This window comes from Chaetodon trifascialis, chromosome 11 (assembly GCF_039877785.1).
Source record: "Chaetodon trifascialis isolate fChaTrf1 chromosome 11, fChaTrf1.hap1, whole genome shotgun sequence".
Taxonomy (NCBI): domain Eukaryota; kingdom Metazoa; phylum Chordata; class Actinopteri; order Chaetodontiformes; family Chaetodontidae; genus Chaetodon; species Chaetodon trifascialis.
This window is the reverse complement of record NC_092066.1, coordinates 13149739-13168059: the sequence shown is the minus strand read 5'-3', so window position 1 is coordinate 13168059 and position 18321 is coordinate 13149739. Positions and strand designations below refer to the sequence as shown.

General features: G+C 40.9%; 1 protein-coding gene across 4 annotated transcripts in view; it reads right to left on the bottom strand.

The window, feature by feature from the left end:
• Nucleotides 1-18321, bottom strand: part of tnr (tenascin R (restrictin, janusin)) — a 160715-nt gene that overhangs the window by 47631 nt on the left and 94763 nt on the right. For all 4 annotated transcript variants that reach the window (XM_070973327.1, XM_070973329.1, XM_070973328.1 and 1 more), the window contains exons 4-12: nt 15806-15926; nt 13925-14141; nt 13684-13784; nt 13195-13357; nt 11464-11940; nt 5002-5121; nt 4724-4867; nt 3542-3657; nt 598-748 (exon numbers count right to left, since the gene is read on the bottom strand). In XM_070973327.1, the coding sequence (XP_070829428.1) occupies nt 598-748; nt 3542-3657; nt 4724-4867; nt 5002-5121; nt 11464-11940; nt 13195-13357; nt 13684-13784; nt 13925-14141; nt 15806-15889 (1573 nt within the window). In that variant the 5' untranslated portion in view covers nt 15890-15926. The remainder of the gene's footprint in view (nt 1-597; nt 749-3541; nt 3658-4723; nt 4868-5001; nt 5122-11463; nt 11941-13194; nt 13358-13683; nt 13785-13924; nt 14142-15805; nt 15927-18321) is intronic.

Here is an 18321-nt window from a genome sequence, read left to right as displayed (position 1 = left end):
CTCAAACTCATCTTATCTATTAAGATTTTAACAGCTTGAAAAACCATATCTGATGTGACTGTGTGGGTGTCTTGTATTTTGGCAATAACATATTAACAGTAATATAATGGACATTTCAGTTGTGTCAGGCTTGTTTTTTACACGTGTGGAAATGGCCTACTGTGGGAAAACAGACTTCGAGAATTCTAATTCAATACCGTCTTTTCATCTGACTGCAGTTGGACAGAGGGGTGAAAACATGCTCTTGGAATGGATGTGCCTGTACAGTGTTTTGTTTGCAGTGCTAAACCAAAGTCAAAGGTAAAATGGCAGCACACCACAGACCTTCAGAACAAAGCTGACTAATCTCAATTTCATCAATTTATTCTGGCCGTGTCAACAAACGTGCTAACGTTTCGGCCGCATAGCCAGATACTCTGACGAAGGCCACTAGACCAAAATTTTTGTATGCTGTCATTGTCAACTTTGTCCTGAAGATCTGTGTGTGCGCTACCTTTTTACCTTTGGGTATTCAACATTGTGAATATATTTTCATTTTATCAATTTATCCAACTAGTAAAATCACATCCTAATGTCAAGGTTACCATTACCACATACATGTTGTGATAGTAGCAGTGACTGGCTGGCTTCGACCCTGGTCTCGCAGGGCCACCAGGTTAACAGTGTACTCCTCCCCTGGTCTCAAACCAGTCTGCACAAAGGAAGTGATGGTGCTAGGCAGCTGCGCAGTCATCCCTCCATCATTGTCCTGGGAAAAAAACAGAGAGAAAAGTGATGAGATGAAAAGAGACTTGAACTCATGTCTGTTGTTTTGCATATTTTGAGTAAATGTCATCTACTGTGTGGTTTAAACTGCTTCTCTCAGTGGAGATAAGGGATCTGTCAGATAAAAGCCAATCCTCAACAGTAAGATATAAACAGTGACTCATCCAGTTAAATTCTCTGCAGCAGATTTCCTGCGCTGTGTAATTTGAAGCCACTTCTTTTGACTTATTTGTAAACTTCTGGATGATTTAACACATTAAATTCCCAAATGGTGTTGCTTGGCAGAAACGGAGCATGTATGCAACATGGAAATTTCTTGGGCCATATTCTGCAGAGGCAGCGCTCTATATTTCCAAAGGCCTGTCACTCATGCATATGGAAACCCTGCTATTCCCAGCTGTTTTCAGAGAACCAGTGTTGCACACGCACTTCCTGCCGACAGACAGATGTTACACCTACTGCTGCTCCAAGATCCCCAAAAGCCTGCGCTACGAAGGCTCATATTAAAACAGAACATATAACAGCTTGCTACTTTCCTGAATTAAAACTATAATTAGAGATGTAATCCATTTAATCACCTCAACTAAATTACCAGGGTGGGCAGTAACACACAACGGTAATGTTCCAATAACAACTGGCGTTCAATCTCAATAGCAATACAGTTAAGTGAAAGCAAAGCTAAATTATACAAATTAATCACCATAACAGTATATCCCACTCCCATCTCTTGTATCAGCTTGCTCATAATTAGTCATCATTCTTTCTGCCGACAAGGTTGGTTGAGGAATGACAAAAGAGATTTTTTTTGTTCTTCTGGAGGTATTTATATCACTTTAATTTCATTAAGGTGACAAGAATGTAGGACTCTTAGATTGTGCTTCTTGGTTACTGATTAGGGTCATTTAGTTTTTCAGGTAAGACAGCATGTCTTTTTATACGTCTATCAAAAGAAATGGCAAGAGGTGGTTCTAATAATCCTCTTACTATTCATAGAAAGCAATGTAAAATTAGATTTAAAGTGTTATGCAGCAGTGATTAATATCTTAATGATTTTATTGCAATAAAGCAAATACCTCTCATTTTTTCATTTCTTTATATCCAGAATAACTGTAAGTTTCAAGTTGATTTCATTTATATAGCACTTAATAATCAATAAGATAATACATCATTGTAGGCACATGCCTCTGCCAAAAACAGAGAATGAGGAAGATACTAGAGAGATGCTCACAGGCAAGTTTATGCAGACATTACATGACCAAATAGCTCATGTATAGAGAATGCTGCAGCCTCATCATGAGCGTTGACCATTTGATTTGATGACTCATACTATACAATATCAGTACTGGTTGCAGTCCTGTTTGACTGATTGCTTTTAAAGCTTCAATGATTTATTACGAAAAGCCCAAAATATAACGTATTAGATGGTGTGGTAGCTATGTGCTGTAAAACCACTGGCAGTATGGTACTTTATTGGAGTGTCAGATATATACTGTGGCTGTTTCTAACAGTGTTAACGTCAGGTCTCAAAGCTCCTGCTCCCCTCCCCCTCTCTCTGTTTCCTTTTTACAGAGCGCCGTGTTCTGTGTTTGTTCGCATAGGCCGAAGCTTTCATGCCTACTTCCATTACGAGATTGTCAAAATTCACAATCCCCATTGCTGGATTAAATCCACAGGGGGCGGGACTGCCAACTCATAATATGATTTCCCCTGTGGCTGGAGTGAGGGAGAGAAAAGCGAGGTGAGATAGGGAGAAGAACATAGACAGAAAAGCAGGGTGAGGAAGAGAGAGGTGAAGGAGAAAGGAAGAAAGGGATGGAGGGTACCTTCGGGGGTAGAGAGGAAAAGGTTGGAGATCTTGACCGAGAAGTGGTGGATAGAATGTAACAAGAGATTAGGAGGAAAGGATGGGGGGTGGGGGGTGGTGGGTGGGGGGGAGTGCTAGAAGAAGAGACACAGCGGGGAGACATGGAAGATTGGATAGAAAGAGAGAAAGGGAGGGCTAAAAGCAATAAAATGAAATTAGGAAGCCCACTGCTTTTTCCGTTCAGAAACATTCTATCCTTAACAGGGCTTGAAATAAACACGAAAAAGCATCTGAACATCAGATTTGAGGCTTGAAGCCGGGAGGGACCAAAGGATATCTCCCCATGGGAACACCTTAAATGAGAAAACCAATTACTGTGAGAGGGCACGGGATTAGAGGGCCAAGAGTACCTGAGTTTACAGCGGGAATTAGAAAGAGAAATGTTTTTGCTTTCTGGCTTTGAACCTGGCTCTGCTATGGTTTTACAGAGGGTTATTCTGGAAAAGGGTTTAATGGCTCATCCATCTAATAGCCAATAAGCTGAAGACAATCCGCTTGTCTAATTTGGTATGGGCTTCAAGTTGAGCAAACCCCCTGCGAAAAAAATAAATCCATCACGTTATTTTCGTGCCTGTTTCCATAAAGAAATTCAAAGTCATTTAGAGGATGGCATTGGTGAGATCTGAAAATAATTCTTTTCAATCAGGAATATTTTGTTCGGTCAAAGAGCAAAATGAAAAAAAAAAAAAATAAATAATTTAAAAACACCGCTGTGTGTGGGAGTAGAAGGCCAGTCTGTCCTTCTGTTCTCCTCACAAGCAGTGCACTTGTCTTTCAGCATGCTGTAGTGCAGTCTTGCAGTGAGAGTGACAGTGAACACACACACACACACACACACACACACACACACACACACACACACACACACACACACACACACCCTCAGTGTTCACACATGTAGCTCTACTCTACCTTGGGGATGAAGCTGATCTCCCACCCATCGAAGGAATAGTAGAACGGTTTCCACTGCACCTCCACTGATGTCTCCGTGATGGATTTGAAGACTAAACCATCTGGATTGGAGAGATCTGGAGAGGTAGCCAGAGAAGTATTATTGTTCTTCAGTGACCCACACAGCACATATATCACTATTCCATCTCATGCTGAAGATGTCCGATGCTGAACCTTTTTTTTTTTACATTTGTTTTTCTGTTTTGTTGTCTCAGTCTCAACTCATTTTCTGTCTTTCCTTCGATCATGAGGAACACTGCGCCGAGGCTATCGCCATGATCGATTGTTCTTGATTTTTAGTGTTGTTACTCATCAAAAGATGTCGTATTTGTTCAAGGGGATTTAAAACATGAACATGAATATTTTTTTTTTAGATTTTTCAATTATTGCCACAGTACTGTGGCAGCTGTATCCTCATAAATCTTTCCAGACAATCAAATATTACATTTCACAATTAAGTTTAGCAACGACAACCCAACAAATCATATGCTCATTGAAAAATGGTGGCGTCAAGCTTAATTGCCCTAAATTGTCTTTATTAGTCTGAATTCTGCAATCACTGAAATTAAATTTACCTCTGCAAAATGGAGGATAATTTTATCAGCTACCACTGAACTAATGGCAACACACCTTGGTCTACTGATGTGGAGTGGATACAATATTTCGCCATTGAAAGCAGTGCATACTTCTGATAAGCACAGAAGTATCTAGCATGTTTCTTTGACGAGTCCAATGACTTGGCATTAACACTCAGAATCTGTTCATATTTGTGCATGTATGTGCATTGGAGTGTGAGTGATACCAAGCAGGTGTTACAGATAGGAGTCACAACCAGTTGGCAGAGGACCAGGTGGTATTCTCACTCTATTGACACTGAGAAGCAACTTGGGGATGATTTGACAAAAAAAAAAAAAAGTGAGAGACGGTGTGAGTGTGTGTGCATCTGCATGAATGGTTGTGTCCATGTGAGGAGGCATGCACAGCACCGGTTGAGACAGAGAACTTTTTTTTTTTATGTGAGATACTAAACTGTGGTATACCATTTAGATTCTGTTGGCCATGGACCAAACATGGCTTCAATGGAATATCCTTTGAGCTCCCATGAGAACATTTTGTCATCACAACCCAGAGGACTGCACTTACAGGTCGAAACAGTGATGCTGGCAGGGACGCTGATACTGTTGTTAATGACAGCGAACACGTTGATGTTGTACTCTATGCCCGCCTCCAGGCCTATGATAGTGCAGGTGGTGATATTGCCTGGGATCCTTATCTCTAATTGGACACCTGACAGAGAGACGGGTAAGAAGATACACTGATACATGGATGTTGTGCTTTTTTTTTCTTTTTTTAAAGAAGCTGTGTATTCTTATATTACAACCTTCCTTGCTTAGAAAAGACCAGCACAGCTCTGAACTTACCTCCGGCGCTGCTTGGTGTGTAGGTCACTAAGAAATCTGTCAGCACAACTGAACCCTCCCACTCCAGGTCAATAGTGCGATCAGTCACGCCTCGGACCTTCAAGTTCATGGCCGGTGCCACTGTTGAGACAAAAAAGCACAAATTTTGTTCTATTTTGTTCAATTGTTCTATCTAACAATTGTTCTATTTATTTTGTTTTGGGATTTTGCTTGAGTGTGGTTTGTACCTGCATTTTTTTTTTTTTTTTTTTGGTCTTAAATAGATAATTAAGAATGTAACCTCACTAGCTGTGTTTCCATCAACAGATCTGATGTAAGCTTCCTCACATGCATACCTGAAATAAACAGAAATCTCATTTCCACCATGTTTTCTATAATGTTTTTCACTATTTGAAGTTCAACTGGTGCTCTTTTAATTATGTCATATTGCTGAACCTTCTTCTTTTCCGACTGGAAAATTTGGTGCCACCTACTGCTTATCTTGATGGACCAACTTGTACTGATTGCATCACAGTAGTGGATAGAAACAAGCATTCATGTGCATTTTCTCTTGCTGATTTTTTCAACATTTGGTTAAAATTTGTGATAGATTTGGATGGGAAACCAACTTATGTTACCTGTAGAGCAACTTGCTAGTATACTGCATGTGTCACAAGACTGATGTTAGCTTTACCCTACCTTGGTGGGAAAACTGCAAAATTGTACTTGCTCTAATTTGCATGGAAGAGCTTTTTCACACGCATAATTCAGAATTTCAGTGTCGCAAATGTGTGGACCAAATGTTGTGGTGTATGGATGGAGTAGAGTCTTCACATAAAGAACGCACATCCTTGCCAGGAAATAGTCAAATCATTCCACAAGAGAAACTCTAACTGATATGAGTTGTGTATGTATGCACATGTTTGCTGGCAAAGCGCTGAATTTTAATTAATACCGCAAGGTTTTTTTTACGACATTAGTATTAATGTAGTATTGTTTCCCCTTTAATCCACTGCATGGTTGTGCCATCCAGGGTCAATACACTAAATTACAATTTCGCCATTAACTAGTTGTTTATTAGCATGCATATTACCAGCATATTGGCTCTATATTAGTCATTATAAAGAACTTATTAATACCTATGTACATATATGGGTTTGGGTTCTGAAGTGTTAGGGTTAGGTTATTAAAAATGTGAATGATATAAAACAACTTCCTTACTTACTATCAATAAGAAGTAATTAGGAGATTATTGAGAGAAAACTCTTTGTTAATGGCCTTGTAGTTAAAGGACATGGTCATGCAGGAGAAGGCATTATTAAGTGCTTTATAATGACAAATAAAGAGCCAATATGCTAGTAATATATATGCTAATAAGCAACTAGTTACTGGTGAATATGTGCACCTCAATACAAAGTGTTCATGTGCATGCTAGCTGGTAAAGAAAAAAGCTTGTGCTTGAGGCAACAAGAGGCTGAGTGTTAACATGAGATGGAGAAGCACTGTCATTCATTTGGGCTGAAGTGGAGATAGTCAAGCCATAAGCCTGAGAAGGTGGTGTTGAATGTAAATGTCGAGGCATAAACAAGAGTGTTTACAGCTCCCACTGCCAAAAACAACGAGGAGGAGGGGTGGCAGGTGAAGGACGCAAAGGAGGAAAAGGAGGGACAAACAGTTTTTTGGGAGAAACAACAACAGACGGATAAACAGACAGGTGACAGAAGGCCAGGAAAGAAAGGAAAGTAAATGACTAACACAGAAAGATGATTAAATGACAGAATGCAAATTAGACAGAAAAGGAGAGACAGAGAGAGGAATAAAGGAGCAGTGAGTGTGATGGTGAGACAAACAACCTCTCACCCCCCCATCATGTCTACATCCTGTGATACAGGACTTTACAGCACAGCACTGAGTCCTCCTTGGGGATCCTTTGGACACTCTAGTAGCCTTTCCAGCTCCTTCCTCACACACTCGACAGATGGGCGCATGCTCTACAATAGTTTGCTCATTTCGAAACCGTGAACCTGCACTGGGGACAGCTCCTGCAGAATTCACTTAGCTAGATTTATTTCATCAATTAGACTCAGCTTCGTCACGTATGAAGGAAATAACAAATGAAACGAAGGAGCAATAATCCATGGGAGAGAAGAAGAGTGATTGAATGAGGTCATGCAGGAGGCTGAGCAGACGAGCTGCTTGAAAGTTAACGCCTATAGAAAGTGAAGGGCAAACTCACAAGTGAGCTCTTTAGAAAATGATCTTCTGAAAAGTTAGTCAATGAGCTGGAATCTGCAACTTCTTACTAAAGACAGAGAAGCAGTGAGTATCGCACCTTGTTGTTACTGTGTGAAAGCTCATCAACAAGCAGCTAATTTGAATGCAAATACAGTGTTTCCTCTATTGAATTTCTCAACGTTTCTCAATTGCTGAGTATCAAGAGAGTCTCTGACCTTTGCGATTGGGCCAGTGTCCAACTTCAGCAGCAGTTTTCAGTTCCTAACTTCATCTCCTTGTGTTTTCCTTTCTTATTCTAATTTCAGTTCAAGCACATTTTGGGCTTTAGCAGACGACAAGGTCTTAGGATTTTAAGAGCGCCACGTCTCTAGCCAGGCATAGTACATGCAGCCTAAGATTAGACACATGACCTCAAAACTAGTGGTGTTAAAATGCTCATCTACATGAATGTGATGTCATAAACACTGGTTGTATCACTTGTGGACTAATTCAAATGCTGAAGGTTTTTGTGTTCTCCAGTTACGGAAAACCATTTCTCAGGCATGTATCTTTTTCAAGGTTTGTTTCAAAAAGGCAACTTGCTGAAGGTTATTGCAGAATCTCGCCTGGAGTCTTTAAGTCTCATTAGGTCTAATCAGTATGCAATCATCGGCAGATACAGCAGTATCTACTGAACTAAAACCTTAAAAGTTAAAACTCCAGCTGACAACGGAGGTCAGTTCACCATCAGAGGACTAACTTACCCTCAGGCTACTTCATGTAATGGCATTTCTCTTGTTAATTTGCTTAAGTGACTAAACTGAAACTTTTTGTCTGAATTCTGATATTTTGTGGTTTGAAGGTAACAGAAAACATCCCGAATAAATTTCTCTTTAAATGGGGTTCAAAGATTCACTGTGCTGATGTGGAACTAAGACCAACTGTGCTATGAGATTGTTTTCCTTGCTCTAATCTGCAGCAAAGTGTGCTGCATTTTGTTTTTCGTTTGAGGTCATATAATCTAGGTACAAATCAACCATGAGCCTATATCACAAAGTAAGTTCAATTCAGTGTGGCTGGGTTACATGGCTTTAGGGAGCCAAACATTGATGCTGGATAACAGGCCTCACAGAGCTGTCAACTGTCTCTGATGGAATATAAGCACAAAAACAGGACAGAATGACAAGCAAGCAACCAAGTTTTCCCTAAATAACCTCATAATTCCTGCTTATTCATAGTAAGTAAGGTAGTTGGTGTACATGAATTATAATCTTCATAACCTAACACTTAATAACCCCCATAACAAGGCATTAACAAGTCATTTATGATGACTAATAAAGAGCTAATATGCTACTAATATGCATGCTAATAAGCAACTATTTAATGATGCATATGTACCTTGATTAAAGGGTTACTTAATACTGTTTCTGGAATGTCATACATGGTTGGATTACATTTTCACTGAAAACCAAACCAACCACAGTTCAGGTTACAAAATGGCAAAGACTTATTAACAACTACAAGTGTGCTGGTTATGACTGTGCCCTTAGTGCACATGTAGTATAAATGTATATCCAAAAAGATGCCCAGTGCAGACCACCTGTTATTGCTTCTGCTGTTTTATTATTGGGGAAGAGTAAATTAACTGAAGTCATGCTGAAAAAGGTCTGTGGGGTTTCTTATGCACAAATGCAAATTTGGTTTCCAATACTATGCTCTTATGAGCATCCAGAACAGGAGGAGCACACCAGAAGTTGAAAATACATACTGTCAAAGATGCTTTATCATACAGGAAAAAAAGAATCAATTTCTATTCAGTGCAGGAGAATGGTTTTGGTTATTGAAGGACTTTTTCCCAAGCTGCAACACAATTTCAGTCACAACCGTGATAACGGCGTGTGTCCTCCAGCTGCTGAGTAGACTACGAATGGCACACAGGTTCAGGTTTGCGCTTGATTGTGTGATAAGGTGGATTGTCACATTCCTGTCAAAGCCCTTCAACATCACAGTTACTTCTGTCAAGTAATATAACCTATAAAAACAAAGCTACTTTACACAGTAGGCATCTCAATAGATATGACTGACTTGCCTGCTAAACTTGATTGATGCAGTACGGCAGAAAATGGGAATGAAATAAGGTAATGAAATCAGCATGAAGAAGGCACGGACCCTGCGTAAGAGCAGTGCTGAGATCCATAAATATGTGAAAAATATAAATGTCAGTTGTCACCACTGCCGCACTTGACACAGAGGATGTCAAGTACGCAAGAATGTCATCGCCACTTTTCCACTGTTGCATCAGGATTCATCGGAAATGATCGTGGAATTCCTCTGCCATCAAGATTAAATGCCACTCTTCGGCACAAGCTGATCTCTGCTTTGTCGGTGGATATATATTTAATGTGAAGATATACTGTATCCTACCTCACGCCTGAAACATCGCATTTAAATTCAACAGCCTCCATTATTTCTGGTAGTGGGAAATTATAGGCCACAATAATTGAAGCAAAAATACATCCCGCTTTCTTCAGCTTTTGATAACATGAAGCACTTAAGCCTGTCACCCTACAGGTCTCTGATAATTGAACTGCTTCGTTTTGTATTCAGCAAACTATCCCCTACAAGCATTGGCTATTTTAGACTCTAATTGCACAGAAATAAGCAATTCGAACACCCTCACTTGGTATAGATATTAAATAGGAGGGCAGCAAGGAGGATTCAGCCTCAGTAATATGATTTCCCATCCCTGTCTCTATGTTGCTCGCTCTTCTGTCTGTTCCCATCATTCACTTTGTTGACAGCTGCCTCAAATGGAAGAGGAGGATCTGATATTTTGACGTGAAGAGCTGGGCTTCAACAAAGGCAAGCGTGACTCAGAAACTGTCTCAGCTGTAGCTAATGTGACACTTCTCCCCGGATGAATGTGACTTTTGACAAATGAATGCTGTTACACTTTCTGCTGTCCAGCAAGTCACACACCCGGCCACCTGCGTTGGAAGCACAGATGGGTTTGTTTTTCAGGGCTGCACGTATACTAAAAGTGATGGGGCTGGGAGCTAATTGCTGTAGCGGGAAAGTGAGAAAGCCATGCATTTATAAACTATACAACAAATCAGATCTATCTATGTGCTCTGTAGGGTTCAGATAGGCAACCGTGCATCATGGGGCATCATGGGTTAGAAGCTTTACCTTCTATCTAAACACTACACTAGGTGGTTGAATTAATTACTTCCTTTATTCTTGCTAAAGGCGTGCTGATAAATGAAATCCCCTGCTGTAGCCTTTATCTGTCTGCAAACTCTCAGCACTCCATGGCAGATGAATGCCAATACCTGCTGTGTCCTTCCATAAGCTTTAAGTTTCTGTTATATATAGCATTTAGTGTTGAAACATGTAGTTGCTTAATCATTTTATTAACCTTCAGAAATTTGACAACTCATGCAAAAAGGTCTAACATTTGCAAGTTATAGCTTCTAAACTCTGAGAAACTGCTGCTTTTCTGTTTTGTGCCATTGTGAAATATATATGTTTAGTAATTTTACTTGTTTGTCAGAAAAATAATGAACTAAGTTGCAGGCCTAATTACATATGTCTGACAGACAGTGCTTAGACAGATGTATGACTTCCCACCTCCATAAAAATCCCCTCCATACATCACTGTACTGAATGTCACATATTGATTACATCTAACACTGCATTCAAAGCTTTATTTTCTTAAAGACTAGCTTAAAGACTAGCTTAAGGGGAAATCTTTGTTTGTTGGTGATATTTATCACAGGGAACAAGTCTGTTTTTACTTCTTTTTTTCCAGAATTACTCCCACACTGTATGTACATGAGATAAAGAGACATCAAGAGGCTTTTCCTAAAGACTGATCTGCAATATGAGGCATCCATTCAGTTTTCGCACCCAAATAAACCTCAGTGATGGTGCCAGCTATTGATGAAGAGAAAATTTGTTTACATTCCAGCAGATCAGCACTCCAATTAACATTGAAGCTCAAATTTGAAAAAAAGAGACCTGTTTCTGCTCATGAGTCCAGGCTGAGCTGTGTGACGGTCAGAAAGTGTCATTCTGAAATCTGTTTAGGCCGTTATTTCTGTGCTCAGTTACTTGGCCCTGGTCACATTAACAGCAAGTGTTAAAGGAGGACAAATTTCTCGCCCAGAGTTTCTGGTTCTGGGAACTGAACCACAAATGTCAGACAAACTACTTTTCGTACTTGACAACAGCTGAGAATAAAAACACTGAAGTAAAGTAACAGCCTACCAGAGTTGCAGTCATCTCCAGCAAAGCCATCCTGACATGAACAGAATCCATCCTTGCAGACGCCCTTCTTGCTGCAGTTGTTGGCACAGTAGACCAGCGAGCAGTCCTCTCCCACATACCCGGGCCGGCACTGGCACGTCCCGTTGATGCACAGCCCCTGGTCTGAGCAGTCGTTGAGACACCTCCCGACCATGCAGTCCTCGCCAGTGAAGGACTCTTCGCACACACACTCCCCGTCGATGCACAACCCGCGACCCGAGCAGTCTGAAGGGCACCGCGGTTCTGAACAGTTGTCGCCTCCAAAGTCACGGTCACACACACACTCCCCTTCAACGCACACCCCCTGGCCGGAGCAGTCGTCCGGGCAGCGAGGCTCGGAGCAGTTTTTGCCGGTCCAACCTTCCTCACAGATGCAGCCACACAGGTCAAAGCTGAAGCTGCCGTGGCCACTGCAGCCTGGGACAAAGTCAAAACGACCTGGGAAAAAGGTAGAAATAATGCACATTATATAATGTATTACATGACATGCTTGACTCAAAGATGACAAGATTACCATAAACTCAAACCTAAAGGGTTAGTTCAGTCTTGGGGTAATATGACTTGCACTTGTTCTTTGATTTTAATATAATTTAGAAATGAACTCCGATATTGAGGTCCTGGTATTTCTATGGTAGTTCTGTATATTGAAGACCAGACCAGATCATATGTACTGAAACACAGGCGCCTTCTCCAAACCTCCTAAACACAACCATGTCATTGATTGTAGTGTTAGAAGTCCAAATTAAAATTGCCACAACAGCAATGTAAATCCAATGTTCACCTGCATTTTATGCTAAAATTGAGGTTCAGTTTTCAGCTGCATGGCGAAATGTTTTTTAGATCAGATGAACAAAGCAGCATATGGTTCCACACGTGGCTTAATCAGACATGGAGACACCAATCAGAGCAGTAGGGCCAATTGCAGTTTGGCACTCAATAGGTGGATCATTGTGTGCATAAGACCAACCAATCATTACTACTAAATGACCAAGAACAGTGCTCCCATTCCTCAAACCACTAGTAATACTGGGAATCTCAGAAAAATGGAGACACATTTTCAAGCATTAATAGTTTTGAAATCACAGCAAAACCCTCAAACCTTCAACATGCACTTGATGGGAGAAACAGCAGTCAAGACACCTATAAAAACTTGTTTTTTGTGCACTTCCATCTCGCCACTGTCCTCCTTAGCTGAGCGTTTCACCCTCATTCTGATTCACATCATGAGTGCTGGAGATAATCATATTCTCACCGTAGAGATGGAGCGTTTTCAGAAAATATTTGAATGGTGTGATGGTGTCAATGGAGCAGATCCTTTAACCATAATATATCCTAAAACTCTATCCCTTTCACTCCCCTCATATTACAATAGCAGCATCTCCTGAATAGTGAACACATTTTTTTTTTTACCAGTAGCAAAGGTTTCTCCACACCTTTTAGACCGAGACTGTGCAGCAGGAAAAAGAAGTTGCCCTGCAGCATCAATATTCTGCTGCTGTCTGTCTCCTCTTCATTCATGGTATAAACAGTTTTTTCTGCCTGTTTTACCTATGGCACCTGTTCATGGCACATATGAGAGAGCCTGTTTTGAATGTTTTTGTCGCAGTTCTTTATATTTTTACAGGGAAAAATCACTTATTTAAACAAAACTTCCAGCTTTCTCTATATATTTTGCTGTCATTGTTAACTCACCCATGGCTGAGCTCTCCCCACAGCATCCAGACCCACACTGAGCTCTGAGCAGGGAAACTTCTCTCTCCAGCATCTCCACCCTGGTGGCAAGCTGCTGGATTGTGGTTGTTGCAGGACAACCACATGCAGCTTTTGGGATGTTGATGCGATGAGTGAATGTTACCTGAAGGACAATTATAGTTTGATAAAGAGGCAAATTGGCACTTAAGGGCGTTGATTAAGCATATTAGACGAATGAATTCAACAGTTATGGTGCAAAGCGCATTTGATTAATTTTAAAGTGACACTTAACCCAAATCTTTCAAGTACGTAGATGCCTGCCAGTGAGAAGCATACTCATACTGGGTAATACAACATGTCACCGTAAGTATCAGTATGTAAATAGCTATGTGCAATGAAACAGATGCTGTCTGTTGGAATAGTTTCCGTGCCACATGAGACAGTCCGCCTCCATCAAAACAAAAAGAAAATATTGTTATAAACACGTACCTGGCTGTCAGCATCCAGCGTCTGCTCAGTGTATTCTGTTGGTCCAGTTGGATCCATTGGACCCTCCGCAGAAGGGCCAGACCCCAACTCAGCACGAGAACCTTTGAATCAAAAAGAAAAAGTCCTAAAACTAAACACAGCATGTTTGCGTGTCTCCATGAGAACACAAGGTTCCTCTAGGACAGCAGATAAGATGGCAGTGAGTTTAAACCCAAACACTCCATCTATTAGAAGACCTCACCTGGGTCAGGTGGTGCGGAGGCATCAAGGTCGACAGAGCACAGAGACTCCAAGGGTACATTGATGTTGTAGACGTGGTTAAAGATTACGGGTTGCTCCCGCAGGGTCTGGTTGGCTGAGGAAGCGGAGGGGGGCTGATTCCCCCCTGGGGTCTGTCTCCTCACTCTGGTGGTACGAACCAGCTTGTTGTCTCCTGATGGAGCAGCATGAGTGGCGCCCTGCAGAGAGAGACAACGTGAAACAAAAAAACACTGCACGTGCTTTGGACTCAGGGGTTTCCAGCTGTTTTTGTCCTTTGTACTTTGCGTTTACAGAATGATGGAGTGAAGACGAAAGAAAGAGCCAGGGGGACACGAAATGAGGTGACACTAATAAACTGTATATGAAGGATTTTCCTCACTGGCTGCAGCACAAGCAAAACAGCTTTCACAGTAAGAAGTAAGGTCACCAGCAAAAAATGTGTTGACAGTTCAGTATTTTCAGATGGTACTTTCTTTTTGTCTGGCAAGAATGTGGAGAGAATTTCTAACAAATAAAGCAAGTAACACTTCAAGGGAAAACAATGATTAGTAGAGGATATGCTCACAGCGATCATGTGAGTACTGTATTTATGGCATCTTGTTCTTTGTAGATGTGTTAAATGTGAAGAGATGTGCCTGGGACTGTAGTAAGAATGCCACTCTGCATTTTGAGTTTGGTTGGTGTGTGTCATTTTTCTGACTTTCCAAATCCATAGCACAATAGTGAAAGTATAAGCAATGGATTAAGTAGCTTCTTACCTACAGTGAAAACCAAGCCCTGAACTAACTACATAAGCTTGTGTTAAAAAAAAAAAAAAAAAAAAAAAAAGCTATGTTCATGACTACATTCACTGTGTAGTATTCCCTCACTGTGTGGACGCTGGGTCTGGGTGTTATTAGAGTTTAGCAGCGTTAGCAGCTATGTCCTGCTCCTGTTCCACTCCAGCAACCACAGTCAATGTTACCCAAGCCAGGGTTACATTTGCCAAACACAGTCCTCATGCTGTTCGCCCTTTCTCTTGTAATGTTAACAGTGAAACATACTGTTGGAAATGAGAACAAGTGTGTAAGCTAAGCAGCCAAAACATTTTATGTCGGACCCATAATGAGAGTTTGATCCTACATTTTAGGACTCTACACTGTGAGCACCGCTGCTTCTTTTTTTTCCATGTCTTCGTGGCTCATCAGCTGGTGAAGGCGGTGACTTTTTGACTTGAACATGCAGATTTAGCTCAACATCATGTATGTAGCCATCAAGTGTACAATTAAGACCCTTTTACAAGAATCTCTTTTAAAAGAAGACCACCGGAAACCTCAAAACAGCGTTTTCAACCAACTCACGGAGCTACCGTTAGCTTAAAGGTATACAATGCAGGATTTTCCTTGAAAACAATGTATAGACTCATACAAAAGTAATCCTTCTTAATCATCACATATCACCCACTAGCAGTGTGTGGTCAACATATCAATAGTCACTTTCTTAGAAATAAGAAACCTGTCGGAGTTTTTCATGTGCATATGCAAGAATGGAAAGCTTGATGGATGTAGCAACAGTGACTCTGCAGGCTCCTGCTTGGTGCCATAATATTTAAGAAGATCTACTTTGTAGGAGAAATATAGAGGAAAACAATCACATAAAATATTGAAAAGATGCAGAAAACATGCAGGTAGTCAAAATCATCTTGTCTCTTTAATACTCAAACTGGCCAGGACAGAATTTGAGAAGATTTGTGCCCAGAGTCAAGTGATTAACATGGCTGCCAAAAATAGTATATTGGAAATAAATAATGAATGTGAAAAAAAAAAAGCCCTGGGCAGCTCTACTCAGTAAGAGATGGCTGTTTTGTTGGAACAAATTTCACCTGTAGTGCTAGAAACAGAGCCAAAGCCAGGATCCAGCTTGTTGTGGGCACAGTGGCCCTGAGACGCTGCTGTGCCAGTGGCATGCTGGGAAGAAACCTCACCAGTGCTGTCCACTCACACCTGTGGAGGAGTGAGAAAAAGTAGAAAAGTGGGGGAAGAGGAAAAACAAAGAGATGTGAAGCATTGGTGTATATATAAGTTTCAGGGAAAAAAGCAGTCAGTGATGGTGCCTGTGTCGCGTAAAAATGTGTTTTCAAAGAACATACTGTAGCTGTTCCAGCGCAGCTACAGTGCCAACATGGAAACAAATCTGTTCATGTGTGTCTTCAGGGGCGTGTGTGTGTGCTTCTGTGCACTTGTGGGGAGTTCCTCTTCTGTCAGCTTATCCTCTGTAAATGATAAATAAATGCTTTTGATCTGATGTAAAATAATTGGCTTTAGAAGGAAAAAAGAAACTCTACCAGGGATTGTGGAAGTGGCTAAGAACCTTTCAATGTATTTCACTGTGCAATACCAAATGTTTGATCTTTCCACTTGGGAGGAATACAGAAATATTGCACAGGGAGAGAATTGATAGATGGATTTCAGTAGAGACATGGTTTGAGTGATGCCGTTGTAATCCTCTCTCCACTGAGTGGGGAAGAGAGAACGGGGACAGGCTGAAATAAAAGCTGCACGGAGGAAAAACTGATGCGGATCCTACAAGCTAACAGTCACATATCAGCACAGGCGAGATAGATAGCGCAGAGCTGAAGCTTGCTTTAAATGTGGCTATTTGAATGTATTGAGTTTTGTCACTATCAGCTGAATCAAACATCTCACTCAACTCGCAAAGATGCTTTATCTGGCAAATATGGGAACAGCTGGTTATACAAGACTGGAAAAGCAATTTTATCGGTGGTATGTGTGTGTTCATGTATCCTGGCAGCAATTTTGAGCACAACTCCCTTGAGTTTTAGCATGTTCATGTCCGTCCATGTGTGGGCAGAAGAGGAGTTGAAAGAAAACATCTCACAGATGAGCCTGTGTAGTCTGTATTCAAGAGGCGCTTTTATCACAACAATGCATCTCATGTTGGTGAAGCAGGCTATTGCTCTCAGCTGGTTCCTTTTGCGGTAGCCAGATGGAAGTCTTCTTATCACACCTAACTAGCTTCTTTTTTTTTTGATCATTTATGGTGGAAATGTTGAAACATCAGCAAATTTGCACATAAATGAGAAACAGAAAATCTCAGCGTGTGTGAGCCATGCATCCCTTTTTAGGAGGGGGAAATGTGGTGGTGGTGTTGTTTTTTTAAATTGATGCATAGGTAATGTCCCAGACTTCCTGCTCTTCACTTTCAAGATCTTTTCTGCTCACCTGAGTACATCTTCCATTTCAAGACAAGTCAAACAATTTATGCACACCTGTACATGTGTGTATGTATGTGTGTGGTGAACAGAAATGCTCATATAAAGCACACTGACATACAGTATATCATAAAAGACCCATAGGGGAAAGATAGCTGGTCATATGTTACAATCTGCAGCATGCCTCGCTTCAGACAGGACCGCTAATGCTTTTAAAAATGGCTTTGGCCTTGCTGGAATCGACTCTCAATGCTGCCCGCTCTACACCGAAGAGATGGAAAATGTTCTACTTTGAAACCTCCCCTCAAGCATGCAGCTGCTGTCTGACACGACACACGCCGTTTAACCGGTGAATTCACCAAACAAATGAGAAGCGTGCAGATGATGAAGGAGCGAGAAAAGCCAAGTGGAACCGTCTTGTTCACAGCCATTAGCTAAAGCAGCGTCCCCTCGGCTAGCTTCAGTGGATGGCTCACATGCATGCTTACAAGACGTGATGATGATAAATGGAACTACATGGATGTTTCATTCACTTCCTGTAACAAGGATGATAGAAAACAGCTCTCAAGATCAACCGCTGCCATAACAATGTGTTAATACTCGAGTCTGATTAATGAATATGTGAGGCTAATAAAATCCAATGACAGTATATCAGATATATGAGAAGGATCCTTTACATTTTTCAGACATTACAGACCTGTAAAGCCATACCTACTTTATTATCAGACAATATATATACACTGATACTGATATGTCAGGTGCTTCCTGTTTTGGCTAAGTTCTGTTCTGATTTTACATTTTGTGTTTTATTGATGTCTTAATGGCTAATCGAATGGCTGCTCTTGCCATGGAACATCTTTTGAAAATTAGCCTTTTTGCAAACACCCTTCAACCTCAACATCAACATCACATTTGCAGTGATGTTGATTAATGTATATTGTCCACGTACTATAACCTCAAACTGCATAATAGGCTCTGTTCTGTACAAGTTTCTTTAACTCGTCTTATACAACAAAGAGACAGATGTAGATGTATCATGAGGTACAAGTGTCATGCAGCCATTTTATCTCACCACAGACAAAAGAGCTAAAGGTCTTGCGTCTGCATTCAAAGTGTCTTGCTTTAAGGCATACTGCTTTTAAACATCAACCAGAAATAGACCCGTG